This window comes from Aphanomyces invadans (assembly GCF_000520115.1).
Source record: "Aphanomyces invadans strain NJM9701 unplaced genomic scaffold supercont1.3, whole genome shotgun sequence".
NCBI classification, from domain to species: domain Eukaryota; phylum Oomycota; class Saprolegniomycetes; order Saprolegniales; family Verrucalvaceae; genus Aphanomyces; species Aphanomyces invadans.
The window spans coordinates 2602717-2630538 of NW_008580148.1; the positions used below are offsets into that span (position 1 = coordinate 2602717).

The 27822-nt window shown below is 54.9% G+C and overlaps 11 protein-coding genes across 14 annotated transcripts; 4 read left to right on the forward strand and 7 right to left on the reverse strand.

Annotated features, from left to right (window-relative positions):
• Positions 1 to 756: 756 nt before the first annotated feature.
• Positions 757 to 1834, reverse strand: H310_02428 (hypothetical protein). The gene is made up of 2 exons (XM_008865932.1): positions 1485 to 1834; positions 757 to 1436 (listed from the first exon to the last, which is right to left on the reverse strand). The coding sequence occupies exons 1-2, from the start codon at positions 1785 to 1787 to the stop codon at positions 1038 to 1040; spliced, it is 702 nt and encodes a 233-aa protein (XP_008864154.1). The 5' UTR covers positions 1788 to 1834; the 3' UTR covers positions 757 to 1037.
• Positions 1835 to 2614: 780 nt separating this feature from the next.
• On the reverse strand, positions 2615 to 4633 carry H310_02429. Of its 2 annotated transcripts, XM_008865934.1 has the most exons (9): positions 4513 to 4633; positions 4287 to 4437; positions 4153 to 4243; positions 3813 to 4104; positions 3730 to 3763; positions 3612 to 3660; positions 3324 to 3494; positions 3104 to 3244; positions 2615 to 3034 (listed from the first exon to the last, which is right to left on the reverse strand). In XM_008865934.1, exons 1-9 carry the CDS (start codon positions 4619 to 4621, stop codon positions 2675 to 2677), a joined length of 1398 nt encoding a protein of 465 aa, XP_008864156.1. In that variant the 5' UTR covers positions 4622 to 4633; the 3' UTR covers positions 2615 to 2674. The 2 variants fall into 2 exon arrangements, with proteins under 2 accessions (XP_008864156.1, XP_008864155.1); XM_008865933.1 differs by having other exon boundaries at positions 3813 to 4243.
• Positions 4634 to 5503: 870 nt separating this feature from the next.
• H310_02430 (hypothetical protein) lies at positions 5504 to 6367 on the reverse strand. Its single transcript, XM_008865935.1, has one exon. The coding sequence runs from the start codon at positions 6245 to 6247 to the stop codon at positions 5744 to 5746; it is 504 nt and encodes a 167-aa protein (XP_008864157.1). The 5' UTR covers positions 6248 to 6367; the 3' UTR covers positions 5504 to 5743.
• A 675-nt stretch (positions 6368 to 7042) lies between these two features.
• H310_02431 (hypothetical protein) lies at positions 7043 to 8806 on the reverse strand (the record flags this gene model as incomplete). The annotated part of the gene is made up of 1 exon (XM_008865936.1): positions 7043 to 8806. The coding sequence occupies one exon, from the start codon at positions 8804 to 8806 to the stop codon at positions 7043 to 7045; it is 1764 nt and encodes a 587-aa protein (XP_008864158.1).
• A 692-nt stretch (positions 8807 to 9498) lies between these two features.
• Positions 9499 to 11643, forward strand: H310_02432 (hypothetical protein). The gene has a single exon (XM_008865937.1). It carries the CDS (start codon positions 9582 to 9584, stop codon positions 11376 to 11378), a length of 1797 nt encoding a protein of 598 aa, XP_008864159.1. The 5' UTR covers positions 9499 to 9581; the 3' UTR covers positions 11379 to 11643.
• Positions 11644 to 14654: 3011 nt separating this feature from the next.
• H310_02433 (hypothetical protein) lies at positions 14655 to 15956 on the forward strand. The gene has a single exon (XM_008865938.1). The coding sequence runs from the start codon at positions 14677 to 14679 to the stop codon at positions 15898 to 15900; it is 1224 nt and encodes a 407-aa protein (XP_008864160.1). The 5' UTR covers positions 14655 to 14676; the 3' UTR covers positions 15901 to 15956.
• A 215-nt stretch (positions 15957 to 16171) lies between these two features.
• On the forward strand, positions 16172 to 17654 carry H310_02434 (hypothetical protein). The gene is made up of 4 exons (XM_008865939.1): positions 16172 to 16622; positions 16684 to 16789; positions 16837 to 16990; positions 17038 to 17654. Exons 1-4 carry the CDS (start codon positions 16195 to 16197, stop codon positions 17613 to 17615), a joined length of 1266 nt encoding a protein of 421 aa, XP_008864161.1. The 5' UTR covers positions 16172 to 16194; the 3' UTR covers positions 17616 to 17654.
• A 1103-nt stretch (positions 17655 to 18757) lies between these two features.
• H310_02435 (hypothetical protein) lies at positions 18758 to 20364 on the reverse strand. Its single transcript, XM_008865940.1, has one exon. It carries the CDS (start codon positions 19403 to 19405, stop codon positions 18839 to 18841), a length of 567 nt encoding a protein of 188 aa, XP_008864162.1. The 5' UTR covers positions 19406 to 20364; the 3' UTR covers positions 18758 to 18838.
• A 1448-nt stretch (positions 20365 to 21812) lies between these two features.
• H310_02436 (hypothetical protein) lies at positions 21813 to 24380 on the forward strand. Its single transcript, XM_008865941.1, has 2 exons — positions 21813 to 22117; positions 22175 to 24380. Exons 1-2 carry the CDS (start codon positions 21833 to 21835, stop codon positions 22382 to 22384), a joined length of 495 nt encoding a protein of 164 aa, XP_008864163.1. The 5' UTR covers positions 21813 to 21832; the 3' UTR covers positions 22385 to 24380.
• On the reverse strand, positions 22521 to 24365 carry H310_02437 (hypothetical protein; the record flags this gene model as incomplete). Its single annotated transcript, XM_008865942.1, has 1 exon — positions 22521 to 24365. The coding sequence occupies one exon, from the start codon at positions 24363 to 24365 to the stop codon at positions 22521 to 22523; it is 1845 nt and encodes a 614-aa protein (XP_008864164.1).
• A 352-nt stretch (positions 24381 to 24732) lies between the features above and the next one.
• Positions 24733 to 26543, reverse strand: H310_02438 (hypothetical protein). Of its 3 annotated transcripts, XM_008865943.1 has the most exons (6): positions 26419 to 26543; positions 25852 to 26370; positions 25667 to 25806; positions 25532 to 25603; positions 25371 to 25484; positions 24733 to 25260 (listed from the first exon to the last, which is right to left on the reverse strand). In XM_008865943.1, exons 1-6 carry the CDS (start codon positions 26533 to 26535, stop codon positions 24843 to 24845), a joined length of 1380 nt encoding a protein of 459 aa, XP_008864165.1. In that variant the 5' UTR covers positions 26536 to 26543; the 3' UTR covers positions 24733 to 24842. The 3 variants fall into 3 exon arrangements, with proteins under 3 accessions (XP_008864165.1, XP_008864167.1, XP_008864166.1); XM_008865945.1 differs by having other exon boundaries at positions 24733 to 25484; XM_008865944.1 differs by having other exon boundaries at positions 25371 to 25603.
• Between the last annotated feature and the right edge of the window lie 1279 nt (positions 26544 to 27822).

The window sequence follows — 27822 nt, forward strand, 5'->3', positions numbered from 1 at the left end:
TGCGCTGCATGGGGGAGCACTGCGTCCCTCGTGCCCTGCTTGGCGGCTGCAAACCGCCGCGACCACTGCTTGAGGGTATGTCCTGGGCCAAACAACGACCACCATGCGGGGCAATCAATGAAGCCAGTGGAGATCAGGTTTCGGCTCAGGAAACAAAAAACCCCGCGCCAGCGGCAGAGCCGCGCCTGCCAGACCACCCACAATGCCCCTCATCTCCCCGAACCCCCCCCTCTCCATGAGACAAGAGGCCGAGGACAAGGGGGCCGTCGTGCACTTGGAGGTATGTTACGACCCTTCCATCGAGAATCGAAGCACAGGTAAGCCGCTGGCCAGACATCAGCGAGCGTTGGGTGTGTCTAGCCCCGTCAAATCAAAATGCACGTACGGCAGCCTTCCTTCTCTCTCGCCATGTCCTCAGTTGTAGTCGTCTGCCTGGTCAAGCAGGACGAGGTGAGTGGAGCCACCACCCACCTCCATTGGACCTCCTCCTCTAACGTCGAGGGGAAGTCTGTGCACCAATTTCGGATGTCATCGCGTTGTTACTTTGTTTGGGAGTGGTTTGCAGGATGATTGACTAAATGTGCCAAGCGAACAACGCTTCGCATCCACGAACTCGCAGCCTTCGACGGCCCAAAACACACTCGCCAGAGGCTGAGTCTAGGGCAATTTATGTGTATTGCATGCTGGATCTTGTCAACGATAGGCCCAGTGCATCGGTAGTTCCTGTCGGTGCTTTGCCAAGAGCAATCGAGCTAACACATCCCAAGGGTCCTTTACGGATGGACATAGATCTTATGGACTCGCTGTTGAGATCGATCGTCAGACAGGCCCGTCTTCTCAACCTGTGGAGACTGTCGCACCATCCTGTGGCCACGCAATTGATCGCTTTGCCATGGCTGCACCAGCATCGATTCAAAAGATCCTCAATGATGCCCCTGGTTGTGGCGTCGCGCGCAACCAATTCCTGTGATCGTGAATACAACATGCCGTCGATCTCGCCAGCGTCGGATAGAACTCGCGCCTCGACAACAAAAAATCTATGCATGCTTTACCGCGCGTACGAGCACCATGTCGTCTGGGTAGTCGACTTGCGTGGAAGAGAACGTGATGGACTGCAACGTAAACCCGGCAGCTTCCAGCTGGGCGAAGAACGACGCTTCCTGCGTTGGGATGCGTGGCTCGTAGCAAAGAAAGATTTGGGTGGTTGGGTTCGCGAGAGCGTCAAGGGTGTGAATCAAGTCGGGAAAGACGCTGGCGTTGTACAGCACGTCGGACGCCACGATGAGATCCATCTTTCGTTCCATCTCGTCGTCGACAAGCTGCCCCCACTGCAGAGCCTTGACACGTGGGCGCACCACCGAGACCGTGTCACCAAAGTTTGCTTCAACGTTTTTAGCGAGAAGTGGAATGCAGTATGGCTGGTCTGTCAAAGTTACCTACTTGCTCAACGCATGATCATCGGGTGAACAGACAGGTTGTCGTACCTCCATGCAGCCGAGCGCTGCGAGCACCATTCCAACAAGGCCTATGCCAGCACCCAACTCAATCGCACGACAGCTCTCGAGAGTGGTCGCTTTGGCGTGCACTTGTTGCATGTAGTCGGCGAGCACCAACGCGGCATCCCATACCAAGTGGCCGTGCGACGCAGCGATAGGCTTCTCTGCAAGGCATGCTGAGCGGTCTTGGATGGCTGTAATGTAAGGAATGCCATGCTTGGGCTCTGAAATGGTATATCGGAAAGACGGAAGCGAGAGCCGTCCCCAAATGTCTGCTTCGGCGTCTGCCATCGATCCCACCTCGCCACTTTCGCGGCGTCGAAATTCAAGTTCAACCGGTTGCCAATTTTGTCGTATCCGTATTTTTGCAAAAACCTAGCAATATGCGCGAGCGACAAGAATAAATTGCCCGTCAAACCGTGTCCTCAACAATAGGCATCTCCTAAATATACAACCAAATAGGCCCGTTCCGAATTGGGAAAAAGCATTTGTACCTCAATTGTATGGAGTAGAGACAACTAGACGTTGAAATCAGGACTCGTCTCGAACACGAATTCTAAAATAAGATGCCATATCTCATCCAGAGCAGCAATTCTGCTATCTCGAATTCTGTTGCGCACAAAGTTCATCGGAGAAGTCGGACAAAGGATTTTAAGATGGCGGTGCTGTGCACTCTTGCCAGTACGTTGCTCATTTGTTTTATGGAGGGGTAGAGTTCATTCGTGATCGATTTGATCGGAAGGGGTTTCGGCTAATATGAGCGAGCACGCATCCCCTACTTATATTGAATAATTGTCGTATGACATTAATTTTGAAGAAGATTTTGGTATTTTAAGAATATTTATTGCAAATGACAGTAAAATTCTCCTACATTATGTCCACTCGCGTTGCTGTAGCAACTAAAATCCATGAAAAGAGTGGAAACAACGATTGCACAAGTTGGTGAAGAATGACTCGAGATCCGACGTGCATTGTGCAGATCCAAGATGCGACAGTGAAATTCCCGCGAGGACGAGCTCCACAGTTGCCTCTCATGGAAGACGTCGTGGGTAACTTTTGGACGTCGTCGAAGCAACTCGCTGATGCATTCGGAACAAAGGCCTCGGTCAAACGAACGACTCATCACGAATGGCATGCCGGCCACGTGCCCAATTAAAGCATGGGCTTTTTTAAATGGCTTAGTCCAACCGATACGTTTGCCCGAACACATCGACGTCGGTGCGCTCGAGGTCCCACGTCCACGGCTCGTCAGTTTTCGGGTTGTACGAACGAGGCGGCCATCGAAACGGCATGGGAAAGTACATTGCCGACGACGTTGTCAGCTCTGCGTCGGTCGTGGCGTGTTGAAGCAAGCGCAAGAAGTGTCTTGTTGGTGTTGGGGGGTCGGTCGGAAGGAAGAGCACACCGAGCTCGTACGATCGAATCTTGAATTGTGTCCCGCCCTTTTCAAGGGCACCCCACGCTGCTTTGCTCAAGTTGGCACTCGTCAGGAGGACAAAGTCCAAATTCTCGGTCGCCGGATCGATCGTGGCATAGCTCTACGCACGTCCAAGAACTGGCTGAGGGAAACTGCGCATGATACGACAACTACGACAACATGTCGATACTTTGATGTGGGGCATCGCGGTTTTGCGGTGCAATTCCGTCGGGGGGTCCCAATGCCGAAGGTACTTGTGCAAAAATGGCTTCAAATTCTTCACCGTGCATGGCAGGGATCGCCCGGCATCCCATCCTTCGATCGAATTTTGCTATTCAACGAAGACAAAGCGTCGTCACGTCCATCCAGTTCACATGACGATCTGTCATGAGATGTAGATATCGACGGACCACGGCGGCCACGCAAGGCCAAATACAGTGCAATTTCGCTGGCACAGGCAGGGTAGGTGCTGTTTTCGCGCCTCGCTGGGCCGTTGCCGATCCAGTTGTTCCCGAACCAGGCACAAAGCTCGTATAGAATTCATGCAGCCACTTTTCGTCGAGCGAGCCCAGGCTCGAGTACTGCAGCATACCACACAGTGATGACCACCAACTGCGTGAGGTAACGTGGTGCCGTTGCTGTGCAAAAAACACAGTAACGGCACCACGGTAAAAGGGAAAATGGATGGCATGCCATACCTGACACACCAACGGGTGGCTGTGCGGCGCAACGTGTTGCTGCAGTACTCTACGAGACGAGTTTACATCCCACGCTTCTCATGCCAATCGATTTGAATTGAGATGGCGCTTGCCGTACTTTTTCACGCGCAAATGCCCGTACTTGTGCATGTCTACAACTCAAATGCAATTTTTCGGGCGGAGTGGATGACGCGAACTCACCGTGGATGCCGCGATACACGCCTGGCACCGACGCCACCAGCACGACGTTGGCCGTGGAAAAGTCATATTTGAGGAACTGTTCGCGACAAAGGGCGGTGACGGCGGAACACTTTAGCGCTGTCATGTAGTCGAGAAGGTCCGCTTCAAACGTAGATGGCGCAGCCGTGCTTGTTGTCGTGGATTTGAGTGGAAAGTCTTGCGTCCACAGGCCTTGCGTCTTGGAATCCCAGTCGCCGGCCACGAAATTCGCCGTAAAGATCGCGACTCGAATATATGCTGGATAAAACAGTATCTTGTTTGGTTGTGTTAGCGCATGGCCAAGCGTGTAGCAGAGCGGTACCATCATCTTGGTGTGGTGGGTCCCATACGGTATTGGGAGAGGAGGCGCCGCAACTGTGGCTTGTTTGTACTGTCGGCAAGCCGCTTGTACGCTACACGCAGTCCTGAGATCAATAGGCGAATGATCCTCCTCACGTGTCATGGTGCATGCCGTGCAAAAGATAGATGGGAACCTGTCGAAGCCGTGGATGTTGCCCAAATAGCCATGGTACGTCGACTTTATAGTTGGTCATGATGGCTTGGGTGAACTCTCCTTCCAACAGTCTTGACAGCGGCATTGCATACCCTAGCGGTCTTTGAGACTTCACTTCCAGGAGAGGTTTGCAAGTCATATCTTGCAAGGAGAAGGAAGTCTACGTACGGTTCTGTTCAGCTGTGCCACTGCGCAGTGAAGTGAGGTGGAATCCAAGCGGTGTTGCCGCGACCTTGAGCCGCTTCGCTGGCTTGTTCTCGTTGTCGTCGTCGGCCATTCTGGATTTTCACCGTTCGGGAAGTTGTTGGTGAAATTAATGCCCTGTGATTGGTTTGCGCATTTTCTGACTTAGCCAATCAAATATTTCTTTGGATATATATTGAAGAGTGATTGCAGTAAATACAAATTCACTGTCAATACGCAGACGTTTACTACGAAAATGCCAGCAAATTCAACGCCGACGCGACATCACCTTGTACCGAGGATGGTTCAAACTCCAACGAACGGAAACTCTCCATTCCTGACGCGTTGAGGACTTTACCAAGCTGACAATGGTCGTATCTCCTCGCTAGGCATCCTTTTTGCGCTCTGAATGCAACGTGATTTTCAGAAGCAACACGTCGAAAGATCACCAAACCGGAAACACCATCACGAATCGGCATTGTCATGCTACATGATGCATTTTGGTCGAAAGTCTACCAATTGAAGAATATGCGCCACATCCGCTCCATGCTGGCCACGATAAGTTCGCAGTGAGGCGAATACTAGACCAACAAATGTTGATGTTGGTGGATGGTGGACGAAGTCCGACGTGGTGTGTTTTATTTCGAGTGACGTGACCTCCCAGTGATCTGGAATGACCATGGATGGCTCGACGAACACGCTCCACGAACTATTTTCCAATCCTTCAAGTCGATCACTACGTTTTGCCTGCCCTTAGAAATTGTCCGTCTGGTCATCGATCGTGTCGACGACTGGACATGCAGCACAGTGGGCATGGGAATCAGGCTGGGCTTCGTCCCGTCATTCAAAAATTTCGCGAGCTCAAGGAACAACAGCATGTACCAAGGATGTTTGCATCAAACCAAGAACGAAAGTCAGGGGATCGAAGACGAAACGGACCATGCAACTGTTTGTGAATGGACAAAAACGAATTCGAGTTGGGATTCACATTCATGGACAGCACGCGAGGATGGCCGAAGGGTCGCCAGGTATGGTGTGATTGCTGCCGTCGAAAAAGGGCGACGACATGGCCGAGTCGACGCCCCTGTTCGCGTCGGTGCTGTCTCCGCTGCCGTTTGGTACAGCCAAATCGTGGAAGCTCGGGTTGTGTGAGTGTGGCTCGACCACTGCGTCAGCGAAACTCTGTACGCCATGCATTTCACCAACGTACTCAGCCTTAATCGTCTTTGTAGCGTGGTTGATGGCGCTGCTGTGTCCATGCGCGCCGTTGGCCCAAATCGCATCTCGGTTTAGTGGACTCGGCGCATATTATGTCGTGCTGTGGCTCGGCATCATTCTCCATGTAGCCATGGCAGCTACAGTACTCGCGGTCTGCGAAGTTAAACAGGCCCACTGGCCTGCCTTCGTGGATTTTGAGACCGTTCCGTTGTACTTTGTGCAGGTACATGACCTCCCGATCTACTGCTGGGGAACGTGGGCGTTGTTGGTGGCGTACCTGCGATTCTACGGCCGTGCGAAAATGCACCTTGCGGGCAACTTTGCCGGAGACTTTGTCGTTTCGTGCTGCTGCTCCAGCTGCACGATTGCCCAACTCGCCACCCAAGTCGACGTGTACGGTCCAAGCGTCCGGCGCGACGACTGTAGCCAGTACTATTTTGGCCCGCGCGATGTCTTGCCGCCGTATGTGGTCGCCCTCGAGCCTCGCAAGTCGATCAAGCATGCCTCAGCTCGAACGGTTGTCGTGTAGGCCGCCCATTCGATCTTGGGACCGTTGTGAGAACTAGAGCTAAACGTGTAAATATGTGTGTGGATGGCCAATGCATGCGGTCATAAATGCTGCAAGTGCTGTCTTCCTCCGTCGTGCTGTTGCCAAGCAAAAAATGTACTGGATAATCCGCATGCACGTCCAGTAGACTGGTTGCGCGGTTGGACGCCGTGGCAATGGGAGCCCAGGCTTGCCTCACTGCCTGTCGCTTCATGCAAGCGAGCTCCAAGGTAGGATGGCTTGAACAACCCTCTTCATCAATGGGCTGAACTGGGTCACACTTTTTCCACGCAAAACGAATTCGCGCCGTTGCCGGTGCTTCTCCAAGGCATGTATCAACCACTCCTGGAGGGAAAACTCGTTGAATTGCGAGCCCCCTGTCGTCCGTGCGCTTTGACGAGTCCCCACCACTTTTCGATCACAGTGAATCTGCAATCGTCCAAACATTGAAAGCACCAGGACGGCGGCGACTATTCTAACGAGAGTTGAGAGTTTGTTGCACATCTGACGCGCCGCCATCATGTGACTTCCATGGACGAGTGGCGCAAGCCTCGTCCTGATCCACATGCAGCCTCCACTGATTCGCCCAAGTCGAGCGACTCCTGTCGGTGTTAGCTAAGGCTTCGGGGCGAGCGATCCATTTGGTCACGACACTGGTGGGTCTCGTCGAGCTTGAGGACAGAAGTGGCATGCCAACACATTGCACAGCTGGGTGTCATTTCAACGTAGGAGGATGGCAGCTTGCCACCGCTAGAGTAAACAGTCCCCCATGTCGTACAGACAAGACGACGTGTTGCACGGCAAGTCGCAAACTTGGTTGGACGACTGGCTTCGAGTGCACGCAGTGTCGCAGGTACTTGGGCAATGGCTAGAGTCGCGGGGGTTTTCGAGGCAGTAGGGGCTGCCGGCCAAGTCCATGGACATCGTCGACTGGGACGTAAGGTCGGAAGGAACGGCGCGAATGGGATTATTGCTCAACGACAGATGAAGTTGTGGGTTTGCAGTCATCAACTTCGTGGGAAACGTCGAAATACGATTTGAATCGAGCACTAGCGACACGAGTTGAGGCACAGCCGCGACTTCGTCGTCGGGCACGACAGCAATGCGGTTGGAATCAAGGGCGACGGTTTGCAGCACCTGGAGGCGCAAGAGCCCCGGAGGAATGCTGGACAAATTTGTGGCCGTGAGCGCCAGAGACATGACGCTGCCCCATGAGTCGACGACGGTCGGGGAGATATCGCCCAACGGGGCCCCCACGAGCCCGAGTTCGATTAAATTCGGTCCGGGTGATCGAAGCGCTGCCGGCACATGTGTCAAGTCGCTGTATCGAACTTGCACGGTCGACAGTGAAGGGGGAAGCACTCCTTCCCACGATCGCATGCTCGAGAACTCGACCAAGATTCCCTGTAAGAATTCAAACGGTGCAAGGTTCGGGACTCCCTCTTCCACGGGACATCGAATCAAGTGAAGAAGCATCAGGTTGGCGCCGAGCTCGGTGACATGCACCCCGTCAAGGGGATTTTGCACCGGCAAGTCACGCGGCGAGTTGCAATTCAGGCGAAAGTAAATGCAATTGCACGACTGAGTAAACCACGGTGCGGACTGGGCAACGCAGCCAGTCGGGCACGGCCGTCTTGTAAGTTGGGACGCAATGGCCACCGTCGCGACGGTCACTCCCCAAACAATGCACAGCACCAGCATCCCCTTGAGCCACTTGAAGTTGGCATGCTGGGTTGTAAAGCTATCTTTGCCAAGGACCACCATGGCTTTCACAGTGCTTCGGACGTTGCGTTGTTGGAGTACGCGGAAGCTTCCATGAGTAACCACAACCGAGATCATGGTCTTGACCGATGCGCGGCGCCAGCGTTTATTCAGGCGCTTCAAGATCCCTTGGAGCGTAATGTAGTTAGCTACGCTCGGCGCAACGTTCATGGCAAGCTGCCACGGCGTTGACGCGATGAAAAAACGAGTGGACGTGAGCATTTCGGCACGCCACGTAAAGTTGTGGGCGCTGTAGCCTTGCGTCAAGTACACGAGGAGTGGGGTGACCACCAGCACGAGGGGAATCCCAGCGGACAACGTGAACGAGATGCTCGAGTCCATGAGGTCCACAAGCGTCTTTTTCAACCCCGAGCCCTTGACAAACAGCACCCACGTCGTAAAGACGCAGTTTGCCGTCAAGATCATGCTGTACATGAACGCGACGTTTGTGTGGACGAGGTGCGCCGCCATTTGATACGCCATCCACGACTCGGCGCCGAGTTCGACCAAATGGCTTAAGCCCGTTTTCACGTTGGACGGGAGCTTGAACCGGGCTGGAACTAGCCACGCGAGTAGGCGTTTGATCGAGAACGAATGGTTGGTTTTGTTTTGCAAGTGGGGGCCGTCGACAACGACACGTGTCGATCGGTGGCAGTACGTGGCCCAGAACGACCGGACGAGTGGCACGATATGCATCACGGCGACGATCGAATACATGACTGCAGACGCAACGATGTTGGTGCCTCGCAGCATGCGGGCTTGAAACGGGGTGAGCAGGCACAACACAACCGCGACGAGGGTGAAATAGATGGCTGTCAGCCCATGCAGGACATGGACTGTGACGACGATCGGCCTGCGTAAAACAAGGCTCCACGACGTATCCTGTCGAACTCGAGGGGGCTGTCGCTTGGTTGCCATGCAACAACACAGGAAACTGTCCCGGTTTGTCGGGGTGACCGTTTCTGCCGTCCTTTGCCGGTAGATGTGCAGAGGAGCGATGCTGTTCGTCGTTACGCTGAATATCCTTTCGGGGCGAATGTCGAGGGGACCTTTTGGGTCGACCTCGATAAAACTCGTACTCTGGATCTCCTTTAAGACTCCAAGAAGCTGTCCACTGCAACCATGGGATCAATAGCACTGGCTGCGTCACCGTCGAGAGTTGTCGACGGCATCCCTGTCGTCCAGAAAAACACGTTTCATGCGAGGAAGGCACCTGTTCTCTCAGGAAAACGTTATCACAAGTCGCCCTCAACTCGGTAGAACGCGATGAATTGCCTTGAGCAGGCGCATCCACAATAGCCGACGACCGGGGGCTATAGCTTGGATGGTGGTGTGCACACTTCCGCCCCTCGAGCCCATACCCAATATGGGGACTGAACCATTTTTTGAGACACCAACTCGTCCAGAGCCATCGCCAGCCGTTGCCCCCGAAAATAGACCGCAGCGGAAAATATCGGTCGGTCGAGCACGCCGACCTGCGGAGGTGTGAGTATCCGTCGCTGGTTACTTGCATTGGCACCGTCGACACATGCCCCGAGCAAACCTTGCCGCCCAGTTTGACTCGACGGCCAAGCTAGAATCGGAGAGCACCGCCCCACCACTTCTGTCCTCGCCGACTCTTAGCGCCATTACTGTTCGTCGGTTCTCCGGACTGTCGGGGTTGTCTGAGCTGGAATGGTATGGCGCGTTGCGTGGTCCCATCATCTTCCTCGTTTACCTCTTCCATGGCCTCTCCAGCCTCAACTTTACCGTGCTGGGCCTCCTTCACATGACAGCCACTCCATTCGAAACGCGAAGTTTGCACTTGTATCACCCAAAATCGTGCGGAGTCGTCTACAGCTTCGTCGCAGCGCTCCACGTGTTCCCGTTTGTCCGTCACGTGGTGCCGTCAAGGGAATTCCGCATCCACTCGTTGCACCGGTTGACGTCGCTTCGCAAATTCCCCCTCTTGTATCGGCTACACCCCAGGTGGGTGGCCAGATTGGAGCTGCCGCCGTACGTTGGCCCAATTCTGGTTCGACTCATGCGAGTTCTGTTTCATACATGGATCGCGTACGACATGGCGGCACGTTTGGTCGACGGTCGATCGGCCCACATCTATGCTCTCATCTTGATCGGCAACGGGCTCGCCACGTCGTGGATCGTTTTTATCAAGCACACGGGACTCCAAAAGACCCTGTTTGCGTTCCTGCAATCGTTCCTGGCCTTCCTCTTGTCGTCCGGGTTCCCCCTCTTTGCTTTTGTCGTCCCGATCGTTCGGTACCGCGTCGAAGGCACCGGCGTCGAGCCGCACGACTTTGGTTGGCTAGCTACAACGCTCGCGTCCACGCGGGTTCTCGTAATCACGTACCCCCACCAGCTCGTGCTGAATGTGTCCCTGAGCGTGTTAAACTACATGGCCCTTCAACACGTCGCCAGTCGACTCGGACCAAAATCTCGGCGATCAGGTGTATCTAGCCACGGCCGGTCGTCGAGTCGGCAAGTCCACCACAGCAACAGCGGCCTTGGGTCCTCGAGGGTTTCAATTGCCGCGAAAATGACGAGCTTTCGGTTGTCGGGAAACATGCAGTCCATTGTGCACGGCCTCCATCAAATTCGAGTCGACCATGAGAATCGACGACTCCTTCGCCTCGTATTTGTCGTCGACTTGGCGTGGAGCATGCTGGTGCTGGTCCTGACCATGCTGAGCGAGTACACCCAACGTCAATGCCCACCTCACTGCGTTTTGCAATCCAAGCCGTGGTTCACCACGGCATGCAATTGCATCTACGCACGAGTGGACTGTAACGCGACACATCAGGACCTCGACGACGTCATCCACCCCGACTTGCTCGGTGCCAATCTCCTCTACTTGCACACTCGACACTGTGAGTTGCCCCACGGCGTCTCCCTGACTGTCCTCGCCCCGTTTCCATTCCTTTACGGTCTTCAGCTTGAATTCACCGGGATGACCGACTGGAACGTCCCCAGCAGCTCTCTCTCCCCCTCGATCATGATGGTTCTAATTCGGTACAGCCAGTTGCGAGAAGTTCCACTCGTGCTTCAAACGCCGTGGCCGACCCTGCACACGCTGATTCTTGTTGGCGCTCCGATCCAAAGGGTCCCCCCTCACGTGTGGCAACATTGGGGCGCCCTCAGCTCTCTGTGGCTGAGTCACACGCGCTTAGAGCAGTTTCCGTTGGAAGTGTTGTCGATTCGCACCCTTGAAACGCTAGCTCTGGACTCGAACCACCTTTCGAGCATCCCGCCCGGTTTGGAATCGCTTCCGTACTTGAGCAAGCTGTACTTGGCTTCAACAACATCCCCGACTTTCCGACCGCATTGATCCTTGCCAAACCAGCGCTGAAACTGCACCTGGACAACAACCCGATCGCCGCCATTCCGAACGTGACATTGTTCAAACTCGGCACGATGATCACAGTGTCGGGAACGCCATTTTGCAATGTCCTTCCAAGCCACGACGAGTGCCGCACTCCATGCTCGTCGACTTGCAGCCGTCCACACTGGGGCGACTACTTTTGCGATCTTTCGTGCAACACGACCGAGTGCGCATGGGACAATGGGGATTGTTTGTTGTACATGTAACACGATAACAGTATTCACTCTTGTTCAACCACGATGGACAGAGGCAGGAGCATGGAGTCTGGGGTAAGTGGGCTTCAGAGACCTACCAGAAATTGTGACGACCACCTCCAGCCACAGCTGAAACCCTGTTTGCTATCTGATCAATACCTGGGATCGATCCTTTTTAAACTTCCGATGGTGCATCCTTGCACGTGCTTGTGGCACCGAGAAAAGTCGGGGGAATAAAAAAGTCATGTCGATCGGAGAGTCAAGTGCTTGGTGCCCACCGAGGAACAGATATTTTCGTGGTGGACTGTATGCCCCGTCGCACCCTTCAAGCTGCTGCGATCGCCATTATCATTGAATCGACAAGGCAAGTTCGGACTCCCCCTGACGCGACACTATGGTTTGTCGCGTTGCCTGTGCGGCCAGTGAAAGCCATTGTCGTCGGCGCTCTCGACATGATGTCTGACTGCTTGGGTCCACCCCCTTGTCTCCGCGCTAGGCTAAGGTCGACCCTCTCGGTGGCCCAAGACCATGTCGGATGCGCTCCAGTGCGTCATCTTCGTCCGTGTTCATGTGTTCCACGCCCTGGCAACTTTACATGAGGGACCGCACGGCTGTGTATCATGTCTCGAGATGGAGAGCTTCATCAAAAGGAGCTGTCGCTCTATGGTACAGTCTCATGTCAGTGGTGCAGGACTCCGTGGCATCACTAGTGCGCTCCCAGGTGCCGCTTTCGCTGTCCTTGCGGTCTCACGTGGCGTTCTGACCAAAAGGCGTCGACAACGTCTGCACTTGCACCAACCGCGGGCTTGCTTCTACGACAACTTTTTCGCACGGTTTGCCAAACGCGGATTGCTGCCGAGATCCAGCTGAATCACCCCAGACCGCCCTTGATGGCGCTCGCTCATCGAGTCCGGAAGATATGTACACCCCACGCCTCGTCCAGCCTCGTGCAAAAGCACGTTCATTTTGTCATCGCGTGGAGAATTTCGCCATCGCGATGCAGCGCACAGGAGACCCTTCACCCTCACGGTATGTTGCAAATTCAAGTCATGGTGCATTCACTCGTGCAATGGCTTGTACGTCCGCATCGACTGCTTCGCTATCGATGCATGACGAGCTTCCCGTACTCAGCGCGGAGCAACTCGGATCGATTTGTTCCATGAGAGGTTGATCGAGTCGCTGTGTCTGACCGACACCAGCCTGACCGAGTTCCCTCCCGACTTCTCATCACACGCACTGCCCCGAAGCGCTTGCATGGAGCGCACATCAAATGTCAGCCATTTCCCCCGGCATGGACGAGACGTCGCACCTTTCCGACGCGTTCTTGTAATTTCGTGGGCTTTCCTGCTACGTAGGTCGCTGCCGCACCATTGTTCAACCGTTTTTGAACTGGACAACCGCGTCCGAGGCGATGGAAACATTTCTCGAGCTCCAACTCGACGTTAACTCCGCTGTGCGAGATTATCCTGTGCAGTCGCCCTCTCGCTTGCTTCCCCAATTGCTCGCGACTTGCGTCCGTAGCCGCCTAGGCTTGGTCACAAGGCGTGGAACCCGACACATGATCTGCGACATGGGCTGCGGGCCTATAAACCCAGTTCCCATCGGAACAATTGAATTTTCGAGGCAAGGCTGTGGGCCCGGATCCTGCATCTGACTGCTCGCTCTGTGTCGAATGACGCGGACTTGCTACAAACTTGCCAGTCGTCTGCAAGTCCCACTTGTCACACCTGGGTTTCACCTGAAATGGCCACCACGAGGCGTCGTGCCACGAGTGCCTCCAGTACAAAGCACGCTTGGAAAGCGCGACCTTGGGCGATAGCCGGGAATGGCGCCCCCCGTGGTGCCCTTGGCTCGCAGAGGAGTAGGCGACGTTGGCTCTTCCTTCGTGTTAGCAAGTCCTCGAAATGGATTGAAGATGTTTTCCAACGCGATTCAAGATACCAGAAAATGCCGAGGAAACGCATTGTCGCTTGGTCTGGGAGCAAGAAATGTCACGGGGGGGGTTGTGTGGTTGTTTTGGCGTGAGGATGTCACTCGGACGCATAGAAGAGCAGCGGCAAGGACCCTTCTTCACACATCCCCCCCCCATACGAGATGTTGGCAGTAGTGATGCCCATCGCACGAATGGACATCTCACTTTCGATAGCGTTGCACAATTCATATAGTACAAAATATAAAAATATACAGTATTTTTACCTTGATGGAGCAATTCGACGAACCATTTTTTGACCTTGGGGCACCAGCGATCGATTGGAAAATTTCCACAGACGCCGTACGACCATACCAAACGGAGCCGAAAGGAAGGAGCGATCCATGGACCGCCATGTGGCGCTGCAGGGGGTCGAGTCATTGCTTGCCGAGTAGGTACTACTACGCGATGAAGAACGCGATGTTTGAATGACGGAACTGCGAGTGCATTTCGAAAACAATCCACCTTGCTCTGCACGGGGCTCCACATCTCGTCGAACAAAATGCTACGTACTCCAAGGCGCTGGCGAAACAGCTTCAGTTTCATAACGCACTCAAACAAGTTGACAAGGTCCATGGTGGGCGTCAAGAAAGGTTGCATGATGTTCTTATATGTGCAGCAATTGTGGGGACAAAGGAGGAATGGAGATGAGTCTTCCCAACGCAATGTTGCAAACTACTGGCCATGCACTGGCGTCGTTGAGCTGTGCTCGGAAATCGCGGGTTTCGGCATGCAGTCCGCTGGAATTTGTGCAACCAACGGCGTCCAGACTTCTACAATACAATGACCTGTTAAACTGGATATATATCATTTGATTAGAAGTGAGAGGGAGAGCAGTTTAACTCGACGAAGACATTCGGGACATGAACGATGGCTTCGTCCGCTGTTGCATGACTGCGACAGCCTTGGCGCAAGAGTTCCAGCAGGGCTGCGGCCACTTCGACTATGTGCTTCGAAGAGGAAGATGCCCATTTGAACCAAAACCTCGTTCCCTTGGAGCTCTGACGTAGGTTTTTCCGCATCCATTTTCCACATCCATTGTTTTGTCGACATTTCATCGGCACATAAGTCCACGTTGAAGATGGCATCTTTGGGACTGACATCAGTCACCATTTCCACATTGCGAGCCTCCATGCAAAGCCAGTGGCTGGTCATTGTCACCATGATCGCGACGCTTTCGCCGATCGCCGGCGCGCTAGACTGCGGCGACGACGTCTTGCCAGTTCTAGCCCAAGCATTGTCATCGTGTGCCACTGCGGCGTTTGGCAAGTCCGACGTGTGGAACCCGTTCTTCACACTCGTCACGGAACTTCGGAAGCCCGAGTCGTTTGTCCTGGCCGACTTTTGCTCGAACAGCCTCCCAGGTTGCGCCGACCTCGTCGCGTTGAGTAAGAATCGATCGTTCGACTGCTCGTGCTGGCTGTACAAGTCTACCGTGATCAACGTGTACCAGGAAGTGCCGCAGCTGTGCGCCAACATGCATCCCACGAGAACCATCCAACTCTTCACGCGGAACGACAAGGTAGTCACGGTGCAGGGGCAAGCGTTGGTGGCGAGTCCTCGATTGACTTCGTTCAACCAAACGTTTACGTTCGACCTCGCCACCCATCGCATCGAAAGCGACGCACTGTGTGGCCAGTATTGTGTGGAAGCGACGCCGTCCGGACTTGATTTGATCTTGGCCCCGTGCGATGACACTCAAACCAGGCAACAATGGATGGTCCAACCGTACTTAAACCGCGTCAAGAGCATGCACGTTTCCAACTTGTGCCTGGCCACCGATCCGTTTGCAACCAACTACGCGATTCGCCTGGAAGCATGTGATCCGGCGTTCCCGGCGCGGCAGTTCTTCACAACGTCCGTGCCTTACGACAACGGATGCCCCGCCGCCGAGTACGACGTCGACTACGAAGGCAACGATCTGGAAAACCGACCGATAGAACAGCCCAGCGCGTGCTGCCTCAGCTGCCACTGGCACCCGACCTGCCGGACGTACTCTTGGGCGGATGGTGTGTGCTACTTCAAGAGCGCGTTCAACACGTCCAACGCGGTGACGAAACCCGGTGTGGTGTCTGGGGTCGTGACCAAATGCAGCACGTGGTCCGAAGCGTACGACATCGACGGGAAGGACATTGCGTCGGTCCAGGCGCCGACCAAAGAGAGTTGCTGCAGCATTTGCCAAGCAACGCCGCGGTGTCGTGCGATGTCATGGAACAATTACCAAGGCGGGACGTGCTGGCTCAAGTCTGGCTACAGCGACTACAAGCCCGTGGACGGCGTCTGGTCTGCGTTCGTTATAGACTGAGTGTCCCTTGTATTTATTGACGGTTGTAATGAAATGGATGGTTATCGCCAAAGCAACGAGCGGCGTGTGGCGCTGCGTCCGCTAATTGTCGAGGGAGCGTCGAGATGCAGCCCTGTGTACACGAGCTCTATCCAAACCATGCAAGGGTATTACCAGCAGATTGCAAGTGCCTCGTCGCTTGACGCCGGTGTTTGGCCGAGAATATCCCTCGCGGAAAGTGTCAGAGGGCGGCCGACAGCGCGTGTGCGAACGGTTTCGCTGGTGAAAAACGGCCCGCATGACCGACATGTTTCAATGGGAGCGTCAGCTAGCGTCAAGTACCGGCAGCTCGACGACAAGTACCATGTTCAGGAGAAGCTCCAGACGATCGAGACCAAGTGCATGGTGCTGCTGCATGACGCGGCGCGGCGCAGAGACTTGACACGGCACCAACTTCGCGTTCTCGTGGCCGAGTTGAAGGCGAAGGAGGTCCAATTCGAGCAACTCGCCCACGAAAAGATCTTGCCGATTCTGATGGCGCTGCAGCCGTATTACGATAAATACCAACCGATTGTGAAAAAATATGCGGCCGTCGGCGTCCGCCATACGAAGCGTCTCGTCCGCACAGTCGACGATGTTGTCACGACCACGACCCTCCAAGCGCTGTACCAGGCGAGGCGGCAAGTCGTGTCCCAGCTTTCCGTCGCCACCATCTCCGCCTACTTTGACATTCCACTGACAGAGTACATCCTCGATGACAGAACCATCCTACAAATCGTCGAGACGCCCTCATCGTCTTCGTAGTGTCATCCGTCTCAACGTGTCCAAGCGGCGGTACACCGTTCAAAACTGCGGCCCCGACCTCCGCCACCAAGAAATCGAATGGACATGTGAGATCACGGACCCAACGGTACGCCCAAGTCGCGGCCACACGTTTGTAAGAAGGTCGTAGCGCAGCTGATTGAAAAGCTGTTCAAGCTGCAGTGGGTGCCGTGGAAGCCCACGGCGTCGACAGCCGTCAAACTCACGGAAACGTACATGTTGGACGTGCAGTACTATGCGCGCAATGAATACTCGATCAAAGTGGCTCACCACACGCAGCTACGTGCAGGTCCGTTCGGTTCCCCGCCGCCCGGCTTGATTCGGCTTCCTCCACAGGCCGCAAGTGGATTGCTTTGGACTCACGGCACGACAACGTGTCGGCACCCATCAAGTGGTTGCAGCGAGTGGACTACAAGGAACGCGAGAAGCGTAGCACGCTCTTCTACGACCTCATCAGTCAAATCTACTCTGACATGCGCCGCGAGTACTTGTGTTCCCTCGATCGCGAAGACGAAGCGCGCGCGGCGGCAGCGGCTGCCGCAAGACCACCGCCTCCAAAACTCACCGTGTTCACCCCCGAGCTCATCAAGCGGACACTTGCAACGCTAGCGGACAAGTTCATGGAGGAAGATCGGTTTCTGTTCTACACGCTGGGGGAATACGAATGCTGGCGCATGGAAGGAGAAGATTTGAAGCAGCGGGGCGACTTGACGATCGGTGAAATGTACGAGCTATTCGAGATGGAGAAGCAGGACGACCGCCAGCGCGCGTTTGCGATGGAGCTTGTTGAGCTCGGCGAACGAGTGGCCATGGAAGTCGAGGACGTGAACCGAGGGGAATCGAAGCACGAACGAGAGTGCGGCATGATGCACCGCCACGACATCAACGTCGAATCGGACGACGAGGACGGCTAGATCGCGGCGAGCAATCGTAAACACAACAAAGCGTTTCGGTTCCAAGTGTCTCCATGGGATAGATGGGGAGTGTGGGCTCATGCCACATGCACGACAGGTTCGTTTGTGTGGCCTGGGTGCATCTCCCCGCTAGTGGCACGAACGGCCTCATCCAATCCTAGTTTGGATGGTCTCTGTTCAAGTCACTCCGTTGGCGCTCTCTTTACGGTGCGATAGGTGGGTGCACTTGGCAGATTTTACTTGGTCTCAAGAGGAAAATGGTCTCGAGGCGGGTCGTGTCGGGGCCGACACAACGGGGGAGTGGGGGGCGAGAGCCACGTGCCGCAGGACGTTGTTTGACGCTGTGGTCGCGGTACTGCGGGACTCATCCCCCGGGTTCAGGGCTGCGGCCCAAATGTACCTGTTGTGTGGGAAAATCGCAGAACGAACTTGCTAAGATTAATTGCAGCGTTGTCAGAGCCCCTGGGAGACCGTTGGCGCAAGCGCGCCGGACGAGAGCACGGTTCCAAGCCTCGTCGGGAACAGCGAGAGGTTGGCCGTTTGGTCGTGCCGCTCCCAGATGGGCCTGTTGACATGGCTGGAGAAGTATCAGCAACTTCTTGGAGTGCCTTCACAGGAGAACCGTAACCAGGCGAGAGGAATATATACCTCATTCGGCCGCCACAGATCCATTGTGTTCTGCACTGTAAATGCATCCAGTGCGCGAGGCTGAGTTGTTTTGCACTACGGGTCCCAAGATGCGAGGCGGTGGCATTGCTACAGAGGATCGAATTCGCCTTGTACAGGTAATCCATGCAAACTTACACCCTTTCCAAAGCATGGCAACACCAAGTTACGGCTTCAGTCCCAACGGAAACTGGCACCGCAGCAGACGTAACGTGTGGTCGGGGTATCAACTCGTTGATAGCACCGCGTGGATATGGCGCCTCATCTCGAGCAGGGAAACAGGAAATGGTCGGCACTTTGCCACTCGACCTTAGGCGGCCACACATGTTGCACGGACTGGCGACCGAGCTCAAAATGGAGAGCAAAAAACGCTGCTTGACTCTGTCTTCATATCTCTGTCAGAGTCAAACTCGGAGCGTAACCTCCTCAAACACGTGCACATGGTAACGCCGGGAAGGTATTTAAATCTCACATCAGGTTGACACGCACATGGCGCCGCCGTCACACCCTCCTCGGCACTCCCAGACGACTCTGCTCGGCCTTCCCCTCGGATGGTTTCAATGGCTCGTTCTCACTGTTGTGTACTCGTTGCACGGCATGTCCACGATGTACTTCCTCAGTGTCGCGTATCTCATGATAAACCTGACGCCGTTTGAGGCGACTGTGATGCGGGCATACGCGCCCCGGCCGTCGTCGATTCTGTTTCTCGGGATGGCATTCTTGCACTTGACTCCTTTCTTGCTTCCTCTTCGTCGGCCGGCAACGTCCGCGATCAGCGTTTTGTTGTGCAAGAGGAGCGCTCGCATCAAGTCGTTGGCGGCCCATGACGGCAAGAATCCCTCCAATTCTACCCTGCAGCTCCGCATTCCCCCCAATGTCTCGATGGCCATCGGCCACTTTTTCGAGATTGTGTCGGAAACGTGGATCGCGGCGCAGATGGCGCAACGCCTCGTCGACCGCCACGTTTCATTTCTGTATGCCATGGTGCTTGCGTCCAACTGCCTCATCACGACCTGGGCGCTCTTGTTTCGCAGCTCGGGGCTAAAGAGGGCACTCATCGGGCTGCTTGACGCGTGCCTCTCGTTCCTCTTATCGGCTGGCATTCCCCTCTTCCTCTTCCTCATTCCTCTCGTCGAGTATAAGTTTTACGGCAGTGGCAACGAGTCTCACAATTTTGTATGGCTCGCGAGGTCTGTCACGTCGGTTCGCACCTTGATTGTGTGGTCCCCGATCCAGCCCGTGATGGTGGTTGTCCCGAGCATCATGAACTACATCGCTTTGCGTGCAGCGACCAAGCGGGTGCGATCCACGGCATCGATACACAACGTTCGCGTGGGGAACCTCCACTCAGGACAGTCGTTGTCAGCCCCGACAGCCAGTTTGGATGGGTCGATGACTGGGAGAGGCAGCAAGCGCGCCTCGGTTCAAGCATATTTGGCCGGTGGAACACAAGCCTTTAGTTGGCACCAAGACCACGCGCGAATTCTGGTAGGGGTGATTGTATTGAGCATTCTGTGGGGGCTGGCTGTGCTGGTCGTGGCGATCGCTGCGGAATTCTACAGAGAACCGTGTCCCCCTGGCTGCGTGCTGGACTCGGCCCCGTGGTTTTCAAGGTCGTGCAACTGTATCTACTTTCGCTGGACGTGCAACGCGACCAATTACCACGACGTCGTCGACGCCAAGCTCAATGCGTCGCAAATCGGTCCAAACCTTCTCTTTCTTCACATCCAAAAATGCAGCTTGCGCCATGGCTTGGCCGCCGACACCGTGTCGCAGTTCCAGTCAATGTACGGATTCCACTTTGAACAAACGGGTATGGTCGAATGGAACATGCCAAGTTCCGCGATCCCAAGCTCGGTCGTGTTGGCTATGATTCGGTACAGTGCGCTCGACCACGTCCCCCTCGCGTTGCAAAACCCTGGGGCCAACCTCCGCTCCATCTTTATTGTGGGGGCGTCCCTTCGCGCCATTCCTGCCCACATCTTCGCGAACTGGCAGCACCTGAATTCGCTCTGGCTCACCTCGACCAACCTGACCGAATTTCCCCCACAGATCCTGCAAATGGACGGACTCGAGGTCCTCGCCCTCGATTCAAACCACATCTCGACCCTTCCCCCCGACCTCCACAAGCTCCCCCTCTTGAATTGGTTGTATCTCGAGTCGAACAACATCTCGGTCTTTCCCGATGCGCTCGTGACGGCCCGCACCGGCGTATACCTCTATCTCAACTACAACCCGATCGACTTCATCGCCGACGACGTCGTCGCGCAGCTCGATCCGTGGTACGTCGACATTTCGTCGACGGTGTTTTGCCAGCAACGGCAGCTGCCTTCGTTGTGCCGCGAGGGCTGTTCAAATACGTGCAGTCCCCTCGATCAAACCAACCACTTTTGCGACCCCCAATGCAACTCGACCGAGTGTAGATTCGACAACGGCGACTGTGAATTTTAAGCCAACAGTCACGTCGGTGGTGATACATCGCTGCGAATGCAGTTTCCCGTTCTCGCCCTTTGGAAGCGATATACTAGTCTCCATCTACCACCATCCTACCACACGAAAGGCACCTTTGCGTTCGCCACGTCGGTGGCTCACTCTTTTTTCACCGTGATCGCGCCGCTTCACAAAGCACGTGAGCGTTTGGGGAAAACTTCACACCACGACGTTGCATCACGTGCGGTTACAAGAGGTACACGCCAAAGCAACCGCCAGTCTTCATGGAGTCGATATCACCCCACATCCCGACCCTTTGTGACCGTTGGCGCAATCGTCCTTGGATGGCACGTTTCGTGCGAAGCGTAACAACAGGCAACGAGACGTCGATCGATGGCACAACTGTCGTAGGCATGAGTAGGCCAGATTAGCTCGACAGAGCTGGTAACAGGGGCGTGGTCGCCAAAGGGCCGGACGCGCCATGTTGTCATTCGCATGGGAGACACGCCCCCTGCCCGACGCGTGCAGCCAGGCAGATGGACAACATTTCTACTGCGGCCCCAAGGACAACGTCGTCAATGCGCATCTCTCTCTCTCTCGTGAGCTTGCGTCGGTCCAGATACAAGTCCGAATCTCGAGCGTCCTCGCAATGACTACAATCCCCCATGCAGAATTGACGCAACAACATCGATTCTACCACGTGATTAGGAAGAGTACCATTCATCCTCTGGTCAAGGTCCAATGGGCGAGCCCCCATTTTCGTGAAACGTGGCGCTGGCCAACGAAGAGGCAGCGTTCGATACCACTTGGATTCGTTTAGCCAGTTTGCCTTTGGTGATGGAATCCGCGGTTTGAGTGATCAGCTCGATTCTGGTCGATGTTTGTCATGACGTCGGGGTGTACTCTGTCCTATAAACATCGCATGAACTGCTTCCTGTTGAAGCACTTCACACGTATGAGTTCCAAAGTGGAGTGCCGGGTAACTTTGCACCTAGAATGACATGTGCACGAATCATGGGGGGACGAGTGAACCACGTCCGAGTGAGCCAAGAGTTCATTGGAACTCTATGATGATCAAGTTCGTTCCATCGGTATTTATAGCCCGCACTGGCCGCACCGCGATGGCAGACGTTGGCGATCGAAAGCACGATGTGTTTGGAGATGGCACGCCGTGCGAAGGCGACGAAGTCAACTTAGACAAACTCCCGTCGGCTTTCATTGCGTCTGTGGAGGCCAGCTTTGCTAAACCGAAGCGGCGAATCAACTTTAACCCGAGTGAGGGAGAGGTCCACCGACGCGAGAGCAATCGGCCGTGGCGCCTCGACGCCCATCGAAAACTCCTCGCGACGAACCAGCGCGCGGAAGAGGAGCAGTGGGAAAAGCGGCGCATTGGACTCGCCAAGCAGGTTCTCCTTGTCTCTGGCGTTCGATTGGAGACGCATGGATTGATCGATCGATGCTAGGTGCACGAAGGGCTCTTGCACAATTTCAATATTTACGTGGGCATTTCCGAAGTCGGAAACATAATCAAGGTTGGCCAGGACCAGCGGCGGCAGGAGCAACAGGGACTTTCCGTCAACAAAGACATTGCCGCATCCGCCATCTTGGTCGCCGCCGAAAAATACGACCTCGCTCGGATCGCCGTGCTGCTCGACAAAGTTCCTAAGAAGTAGGGGCAAAAGCTGTCATAGCTAAGAGTGTATTACACGGAGAAAGTGTGAGGAGTAGTTCTGGAGCGCGCTGCCCCTGCCTGGCTAATCCACAAAGTTTACAAGCTCTCTTCTGGGACATGCGCACTAACGTCCGTGCTTAGCGATCGATGGCCGTATGTCGCGCGAGGAATGCGACGCCTTCAGTAGAGATCTTGTTGCAATACCACAAGTTGATCGAACTCAAGTGAGGCAGCGCCGCTAAGCACCGAACGCCGACGTCGGATAGCTCGGCGCATTCCGCAAGGTTTAGGGACTTGAGGGTTTGAATCTTGGCGAGATAAGGCATGGCGTCGTCGGTGATGAGGACGCAATTCCCCATGTCGAGGCGTTCCAGCGCCGGTAACGTTGACAGACACTGAATCGAGGCGTTCGTGAGCTTGGAGCAGCTCGCAATGTCCAAACTCTCTAGTTTGGTCAGCGCGGCCAACGCGGCAATGCCCTCGTCGGTGAGACCGTGGCAATACCACAATACCAGCGATTTCAATCGGACAAGGCGGCCCAGGATGGCACAACTCTTGTCGGTGAGGAGGCGGCAGTTTGCCAAATTCAGTGTTTGGAGGTTCACGAGATCCTTGAGGTGCACGATGCCAACATCGGTGATCTGGCTGCACCGCATCAAGTTAAGCGATTCCAATTGCAAGAGGTAGCGGATTCCCCTGAGTGCGTGGTCGCCGAGTTGGCGGCAATTTGACACGTCGAGAGCTTTGAGCTTTACTAAAGGCGCTAGCGCGACCAAACCAGCGTCCGAAATCCCCGGACAACTTGCCAGTGCGAGCCTTTCGAGCTGCGTCAAGTTTGAAATGGCCGCGATCCCAGCATCCGTGATAACGTCGCAGTTGCCAAGGTCCAGAGTGGTCAGCGCGTGCAACCGCGCGCCCATGAGTTCCAGAGAAGCGTCTGTGAGCCGCAGGACTTTCATGCAGTTCAAAACGGTGATGCGCGACGATCCTTGCACGAGCGACGTGACGGTATCGTCGGTCAGGTTGGAGCAATACCAGAGATTCAACGATTCGAGGCACGGGAAGTGGCGCAACATGGCCGTGCCAGCGTCCGTGATGGAGTAGCACCCCGACAGATCCAGTGACCTCAAACACGACAACGTATGCAGCTGCCACAGACCTTGGTCGGTGACGTCGCCAACGTTGGCCAGTTCCAGCGTCTCCAGTTTCGAGCACCGCGTGATCGACATGAGGGCACGGTCAGTGATTTGACTGCAGTTGGATAGCGTCAACGCAGTCAAGTTGGCGAGTTGGCCAACGTATTTGATCGCTTCGTCCGAGAGCTGGCCCTGGTGGCAGTACCACAAACTCAGTGTTGTCAGGGCAGGCAGGTTGATCAAGTCTGCGCAGGCGTGGTCGTCGATGCCTGTGCAGCTCGTCAGGTTCAACGATGTTATGGATGGTGGCAAGTCAGCAAGGCTAGTGAGGCGGCTGCAGTAGCCCAAGTCCAGTACCGAAAGTAGGGGCAAATAACGAAGCAGAGCCAGCGTGTCGTTGGTGATGTGGTCGCATCCCCTGAGGTTCAGCGTCTGCAGCTTGAGTAGTAAGCCCAATCCGCACAGCCCAGCATTCGTAATAGCACTACACCCGGCCATGAAGACGCTGGATACGTTGGGGAACATCCGCAGGAGCCTGTCGACGTGTTCGTCGTTCACGCCTCCACCGGCAGGCTCCAAGTCGAGGGTTCTTGTCACTTCACGCAGTTCACGGCGGATCCACGAACACGTCGACGCGAGTTGAACCCACTCGCTCGCGCAGCAGTACGCTGCCAGAACTGGCATCTGCACCACCACCACGAGCAGGTCGACATTGCTAGCTGTCGAAGTCGTCACCCCTGTCTTTGAAAGAACCGATCCACGCGAGTCTCTCATGTGCGACTCGCGTGTCAAGGATGGCCGCGGCAGAGCCCAGAACTTGTCCGCTGTGAGGAGTCCTCGTCCCATAGCTGCAATTGGCAGAGTGGCCGTCAAGCGGTGCGAGAGTGCACCGGTGCAGAGAGCGAGCCATGTGTACCAATGTCGGTCGACATCACTTGATTGGGAGCTAATTAGTGTTAGCCACGGTTTCACTTTGGGGATGGGGTGGGCTGGTGCGCACCGATTCGGTGCGTACATACTAGTCTGTGCTTGGAAATGCTGCCAGCACTCCCTTACTGTTGCGACTGTCTGGAGCCTCTCAAAACCTGAGGTCCCCTGGTACGCACAAGGCGGTCGTCCAGGCCCAGCCCGCTTTCCCCCTGACACGTCAATCTCTTCATGTTTCAGCTCGTGGATTTAGCGTCAATAAGACCCTGATGAAATCATCCCGTGACGGGTTTCACCTCATTCATGCGTCGACAATCGCATTGGAATGTCGAGAATGGTCTATCTCGTCTAGACTTGAAATGACGTGAACCAAGGCTCCGTCGCGAGCGAATTCTATTACAATCTGGACGTTGGCGCGCTGTCTGCACTCGGTCCGGTGGTCTTGGGCCGCGGTCGCGCAGTGACGAGGGCGTCCAGGAAGACGCAGACAGCATCGTTGTAGGCGAGCGTTCGAAGAGACCGGATCGCGTTGAACGCGTGCTCGGCTTGCGGCACGGGGACAAATATATCTGGGACCGCGTTCGTACGACCCGTATGCTCGCGATGGCGCTGCAGCGCGTGGTAGAACTCGCGTGAATCTTCAAACGGGATCACCGAGTCGTACGTGCCGTGGACGCACAGGAATGGCGGAACGAGCACGGACGGTTTATGGTGAAGAAGGTGGTAGTATGGCGATGCGAGCTCAAACGCCGGGCGGTTCGTGCACAATCGGCTGTTCATCAGGACGGCTTGGACGTAATTGCGGTACTTCCTCCTATACCGTTGGTGAGACTTCAATCGATACAGGTAGAAAACGGCAGCATGCGCTGCAGCGATGGCGGCTCGTCGGGACCCCCCAACAAGTGGAGTCAATCGAGCGCTTACGGGATATCGATACGTCCGTAATGGCCAAACCGGTCCGTGAGATCGTGCGTGCCGTATGCATCGATACATGCCATGACGGAGCAATCAGCGTTTTCGAACCCGGGCTGGAACGACCTGTCGCCAACGTTAGCAAGAGCTGTGGTGTCCATCGGTGCACAAACTTATCGTCGGCTGTGATGGCTAAAAGCGAAGCCAAATGACCACCGGCCGACTCGCCGCAGACTACGATTTTCCTGTCCGCGACGAGTTAGACCTTCGTCATACAGCATTACCCAAGTTTTGATCGGGATTCTTACGATGTGTCTGCTCGGAGCGTCCGTGACGACGACCGCAAGTATGCCACAGCGCGCTTGCAGTCGATCAGGTGGTCTGGAAAGCTCACAAACGGCGCTTTGCGGTAGTCCATGGCGCAGAAAAGCCATCCCTTTTGCGCAACCTAGAACGGCTTGGACTTGACAGATGAGTTGTTGATCGTACGTACAGCATGGAGCAAGGATGATGGGATCATGCTCTTCGAGCCAAGCATCCACCCTCCGCCATGGATGAACAGCAGTACAGGCGGCATGGCCGCGCAATTGTGATGACGGTACACGTCCATCTGCAGCGCATGCGGCAACCGCTCGCCGACCCAGCCATACGTGACCGTTTGGATGTGTCCAGGAAAGTGGAATGCAAATGGGAGCGGGTTCCATACACTCCACCACTCGTTCCACGTCCGATTTCCAATGCGTCGGTCGGCGTCCACGGGAGACACCAAGCCATGCTCGATAAACGCGCGTCGAAAGGCATCTGCGCTGTTGGCGTTGGTCATGGCAAGGTGCGCCAACCGCCCGAGGAGTAGCAAGTGGGTGGAGACTAGCCCCGCATCGAGCCATGTTGCTTGAGATGGTTGGCGCTTGGACAGTCTTCGAAGCCACGTCACCACGGCGGCTGCATTGCCTGCGAGAAGCAAGTGGGCGTACTCGCCCGTCAGCATTTGCAAGATGAATCCTTCCATGCCCTGCACAGCAGGTACAATGAGTTTCATAGGCTGAAGCCCGACCCGCACCTCGAGAACGGGAGATCGTCGCTGCGTCTTCTGCACGACGCGGAGCATGACAAGAAGGTAGACGACATGGATTGCTTTTGACGTTGGTGTCATGCTCAACTGCAGCAATCGATGCATGTCAGGCGAAATCTGGCAAATTTCAATGACATATGCACTACTTTATTGGACAGTTTTTGGGAATTTCATGTATTCATCGACCAGTGACAACGCTACGTTTCAACTTAATAACATTACTTGTGGCAATTTTGGCCAATTGAACGCAAGGAGTGGAGTCAACAAAACATCAGGAGAAACCACAAATTTCAATCACAACAGTCTCGTGTGGTAGAGCATATGGTAGAATACACGGCTACAGTCGAAAGATCGAACAGAAATTCCTATGGTGCTGTCAAGATTACATCGTATCATTCATATATATCGGTTTACAGTTATTGAGGCCATCTACGATCTAGGGGACCAGAATACATATCTTGAGCAATTTTTACACTGGGAGAGAAAATTTGCTGTTCTCAGGACTTGGCGTCATTAAAACACCATCCATTAGATTTCACTGCTAAAACGAAATATCCTGCGATACTTGCATCCGAAAGGCGCGCCAACACTTTAACTACAGACAAATGCCTTGATATTTTTCGCCATCATATACTGAACTTCTCCGCAACAACTGTGGTAAAGTTACTCCAATGATTGCACGCCTACTTGGCTGCAGTCCAAAGGTTGTAACTCTGTACAATGAAACTGTTATTCGAACAATGCGGGATCACCGTATGCAGGTGGATCACAATCCCGCGGGAATACAGCCCTTCGAGAAAGGACGCCCCAACGCTAGCTCCGCGTCGACAACCCATGGCGACATCAGCTCCATCTTTGTGTTGCTTTAGCCCACCGTCGGAAAAACACGGGAGCGCCTTCGTACAGTGCAGTTGTAGGCTCCAAAAATGACTCAGCCTCATCCAACCCCAGCCACAATACGAACCTCGAAGCGGCCAGCGCTGTCGCGAATTTTCTTGAGGTTTACCACAAGCAACTCACTGTCTCCAAAGGCAGCATGCTCAAGGAGATCCTCGGCAACGACACGACCCGATTCGGATTACAACTTGAGACGACTGGCGTGGTGGATGCTAATGGCAAGCTAATATATAAACTCCTGGACAACCATCGGGTGATCCGAGTGGACCCGAGCCACAAGGCATGGACACTGAAGTGGAGGGAACATTTTTTCGGGAGATGAGGCACCCAAACGACCAACACGAGGTCGCCCAAGGCCATGCACGTCTGGCTTGTTTGCCATCTGTACTTATTTCTTCTCGCGATTCGATGCAGAAGAATTAACCTTGTGCTTCTGGTCAAGGGCGGCAACCATCTCTTGTAGTTGATGTTGCTGGCATTTGTCAGCCACATTAA

Coding starts and splice junctions, on each gene's coding strand:
- H310_02428 (XM_008865932.1), bottom strand. CDS start 1,787: ATGGCAGACGCCGAAGCAGACATTTGGGGACGGCTCTCGCTTCCGTCT. Junction 1,437..1,484: donor CAGCGCTCGGCTGCATGGAG/GTACGACAACCT, acceptor TTGAGCAAGTAG/GTAACTTTGACAGACCAGCC.
- H310_02429 (XM_008865933.1), bottom strand. CDS start 4,621: ATGGCCGACGACGACAACGAGAACAAGCCAGCGAAGCGGCTCAAGGTC. Junction 3,764..3,812: donor CGTGTATCGCGGCATCCACG/GTGAGTTCGCGT, acceptor TTTGAGTTGTAG/ACATGCACAAGTACGGGCAT. Junction 3,495..3,611: donor GCCACCCGTTGGTGTGTCAG/GTATGGCATGCC, acceptor GGTATGCTGCAG/TACTCGAGCCTGGGCTCGCT.
- H310_02430 (XM_008865935.1), bottom strand. CDS start 6,247: ATGCTTGATCGACTTGCGAGGCTCGAGGGCGACCACATACGGCGGCAA.
- H310_02432 (XM_008865937.1), top strand. CDS start 9,582: ATGCCCCGAGCAAACCTTGCCGCCCAGTTTGACTCGACGGCCAAGCTA.
- H310_02433 (XM_008865938.1), top strand. CDS start 14,677: ATGGCATCTTTGGGACTGACATCAGTCACCATTTCCACATTGCGAGCC.
- H310_02434 (XM_008865939.1), top strand. CDS start 16,195: ATGGGAGCGTCAGCTAGCGTCAAGTACCGGCAGCTCGACGACAAGTAC. Junction 16,623..16,683: donor TTTGACATTCCACTGACAGA/GTACATCCTCGA, acceptor TCGTCTTCGTAG/TGTCATCCGTCTCAACGTGT. Junction 16,790..16,836: donor GTGAGATCACGGACCCAACG/GTACGCCCAAGT, acceptor GTCGTAGCGCAG/CTGATTGAAAAGCTGTTCAA.
- H310_02435 (XM_008865940.1), bottom strand. CDS start 19,405: ATGAGGAAGAGGAAGAGGGGAATGCCAGCCGATAAGAGGAACGAGAGG.
- H310_02436 (XM_008865941.1), top strand. CDS start 21,833: ATGGCAGACGTTGGCGATCGAAAGCACGATGTGTTTGGAGATGGCACG. Junction 22,118..22,174: donor GCATTGGACTCGCCAAGCAG/GTTCTCCTTGTC, acceptor GATCGATGCTAG/GTGCACGAAGGGCTCTTGCA.
- H310_02438 (XM_008865943.1), bottom strand. CDS start 26,535: ATGCATCGATTGCTGCAGTTGAGCATGACACCAACGTCAAAAGCAATC. Junction 25,807..25,851: donor CATCATCCTTGCTCCATGCT/GTACGTACGATC, acceptor AAGCCGTTCTAG/GTTGCGCAAAAGGGATGGCT. Junction 25,261..25,370: donor TACGGACGTATCGATATCCC/GTAAGCGCTCGA, acceptor CCAACGGTATAG/GAGGAAGTACCGCAATTACG.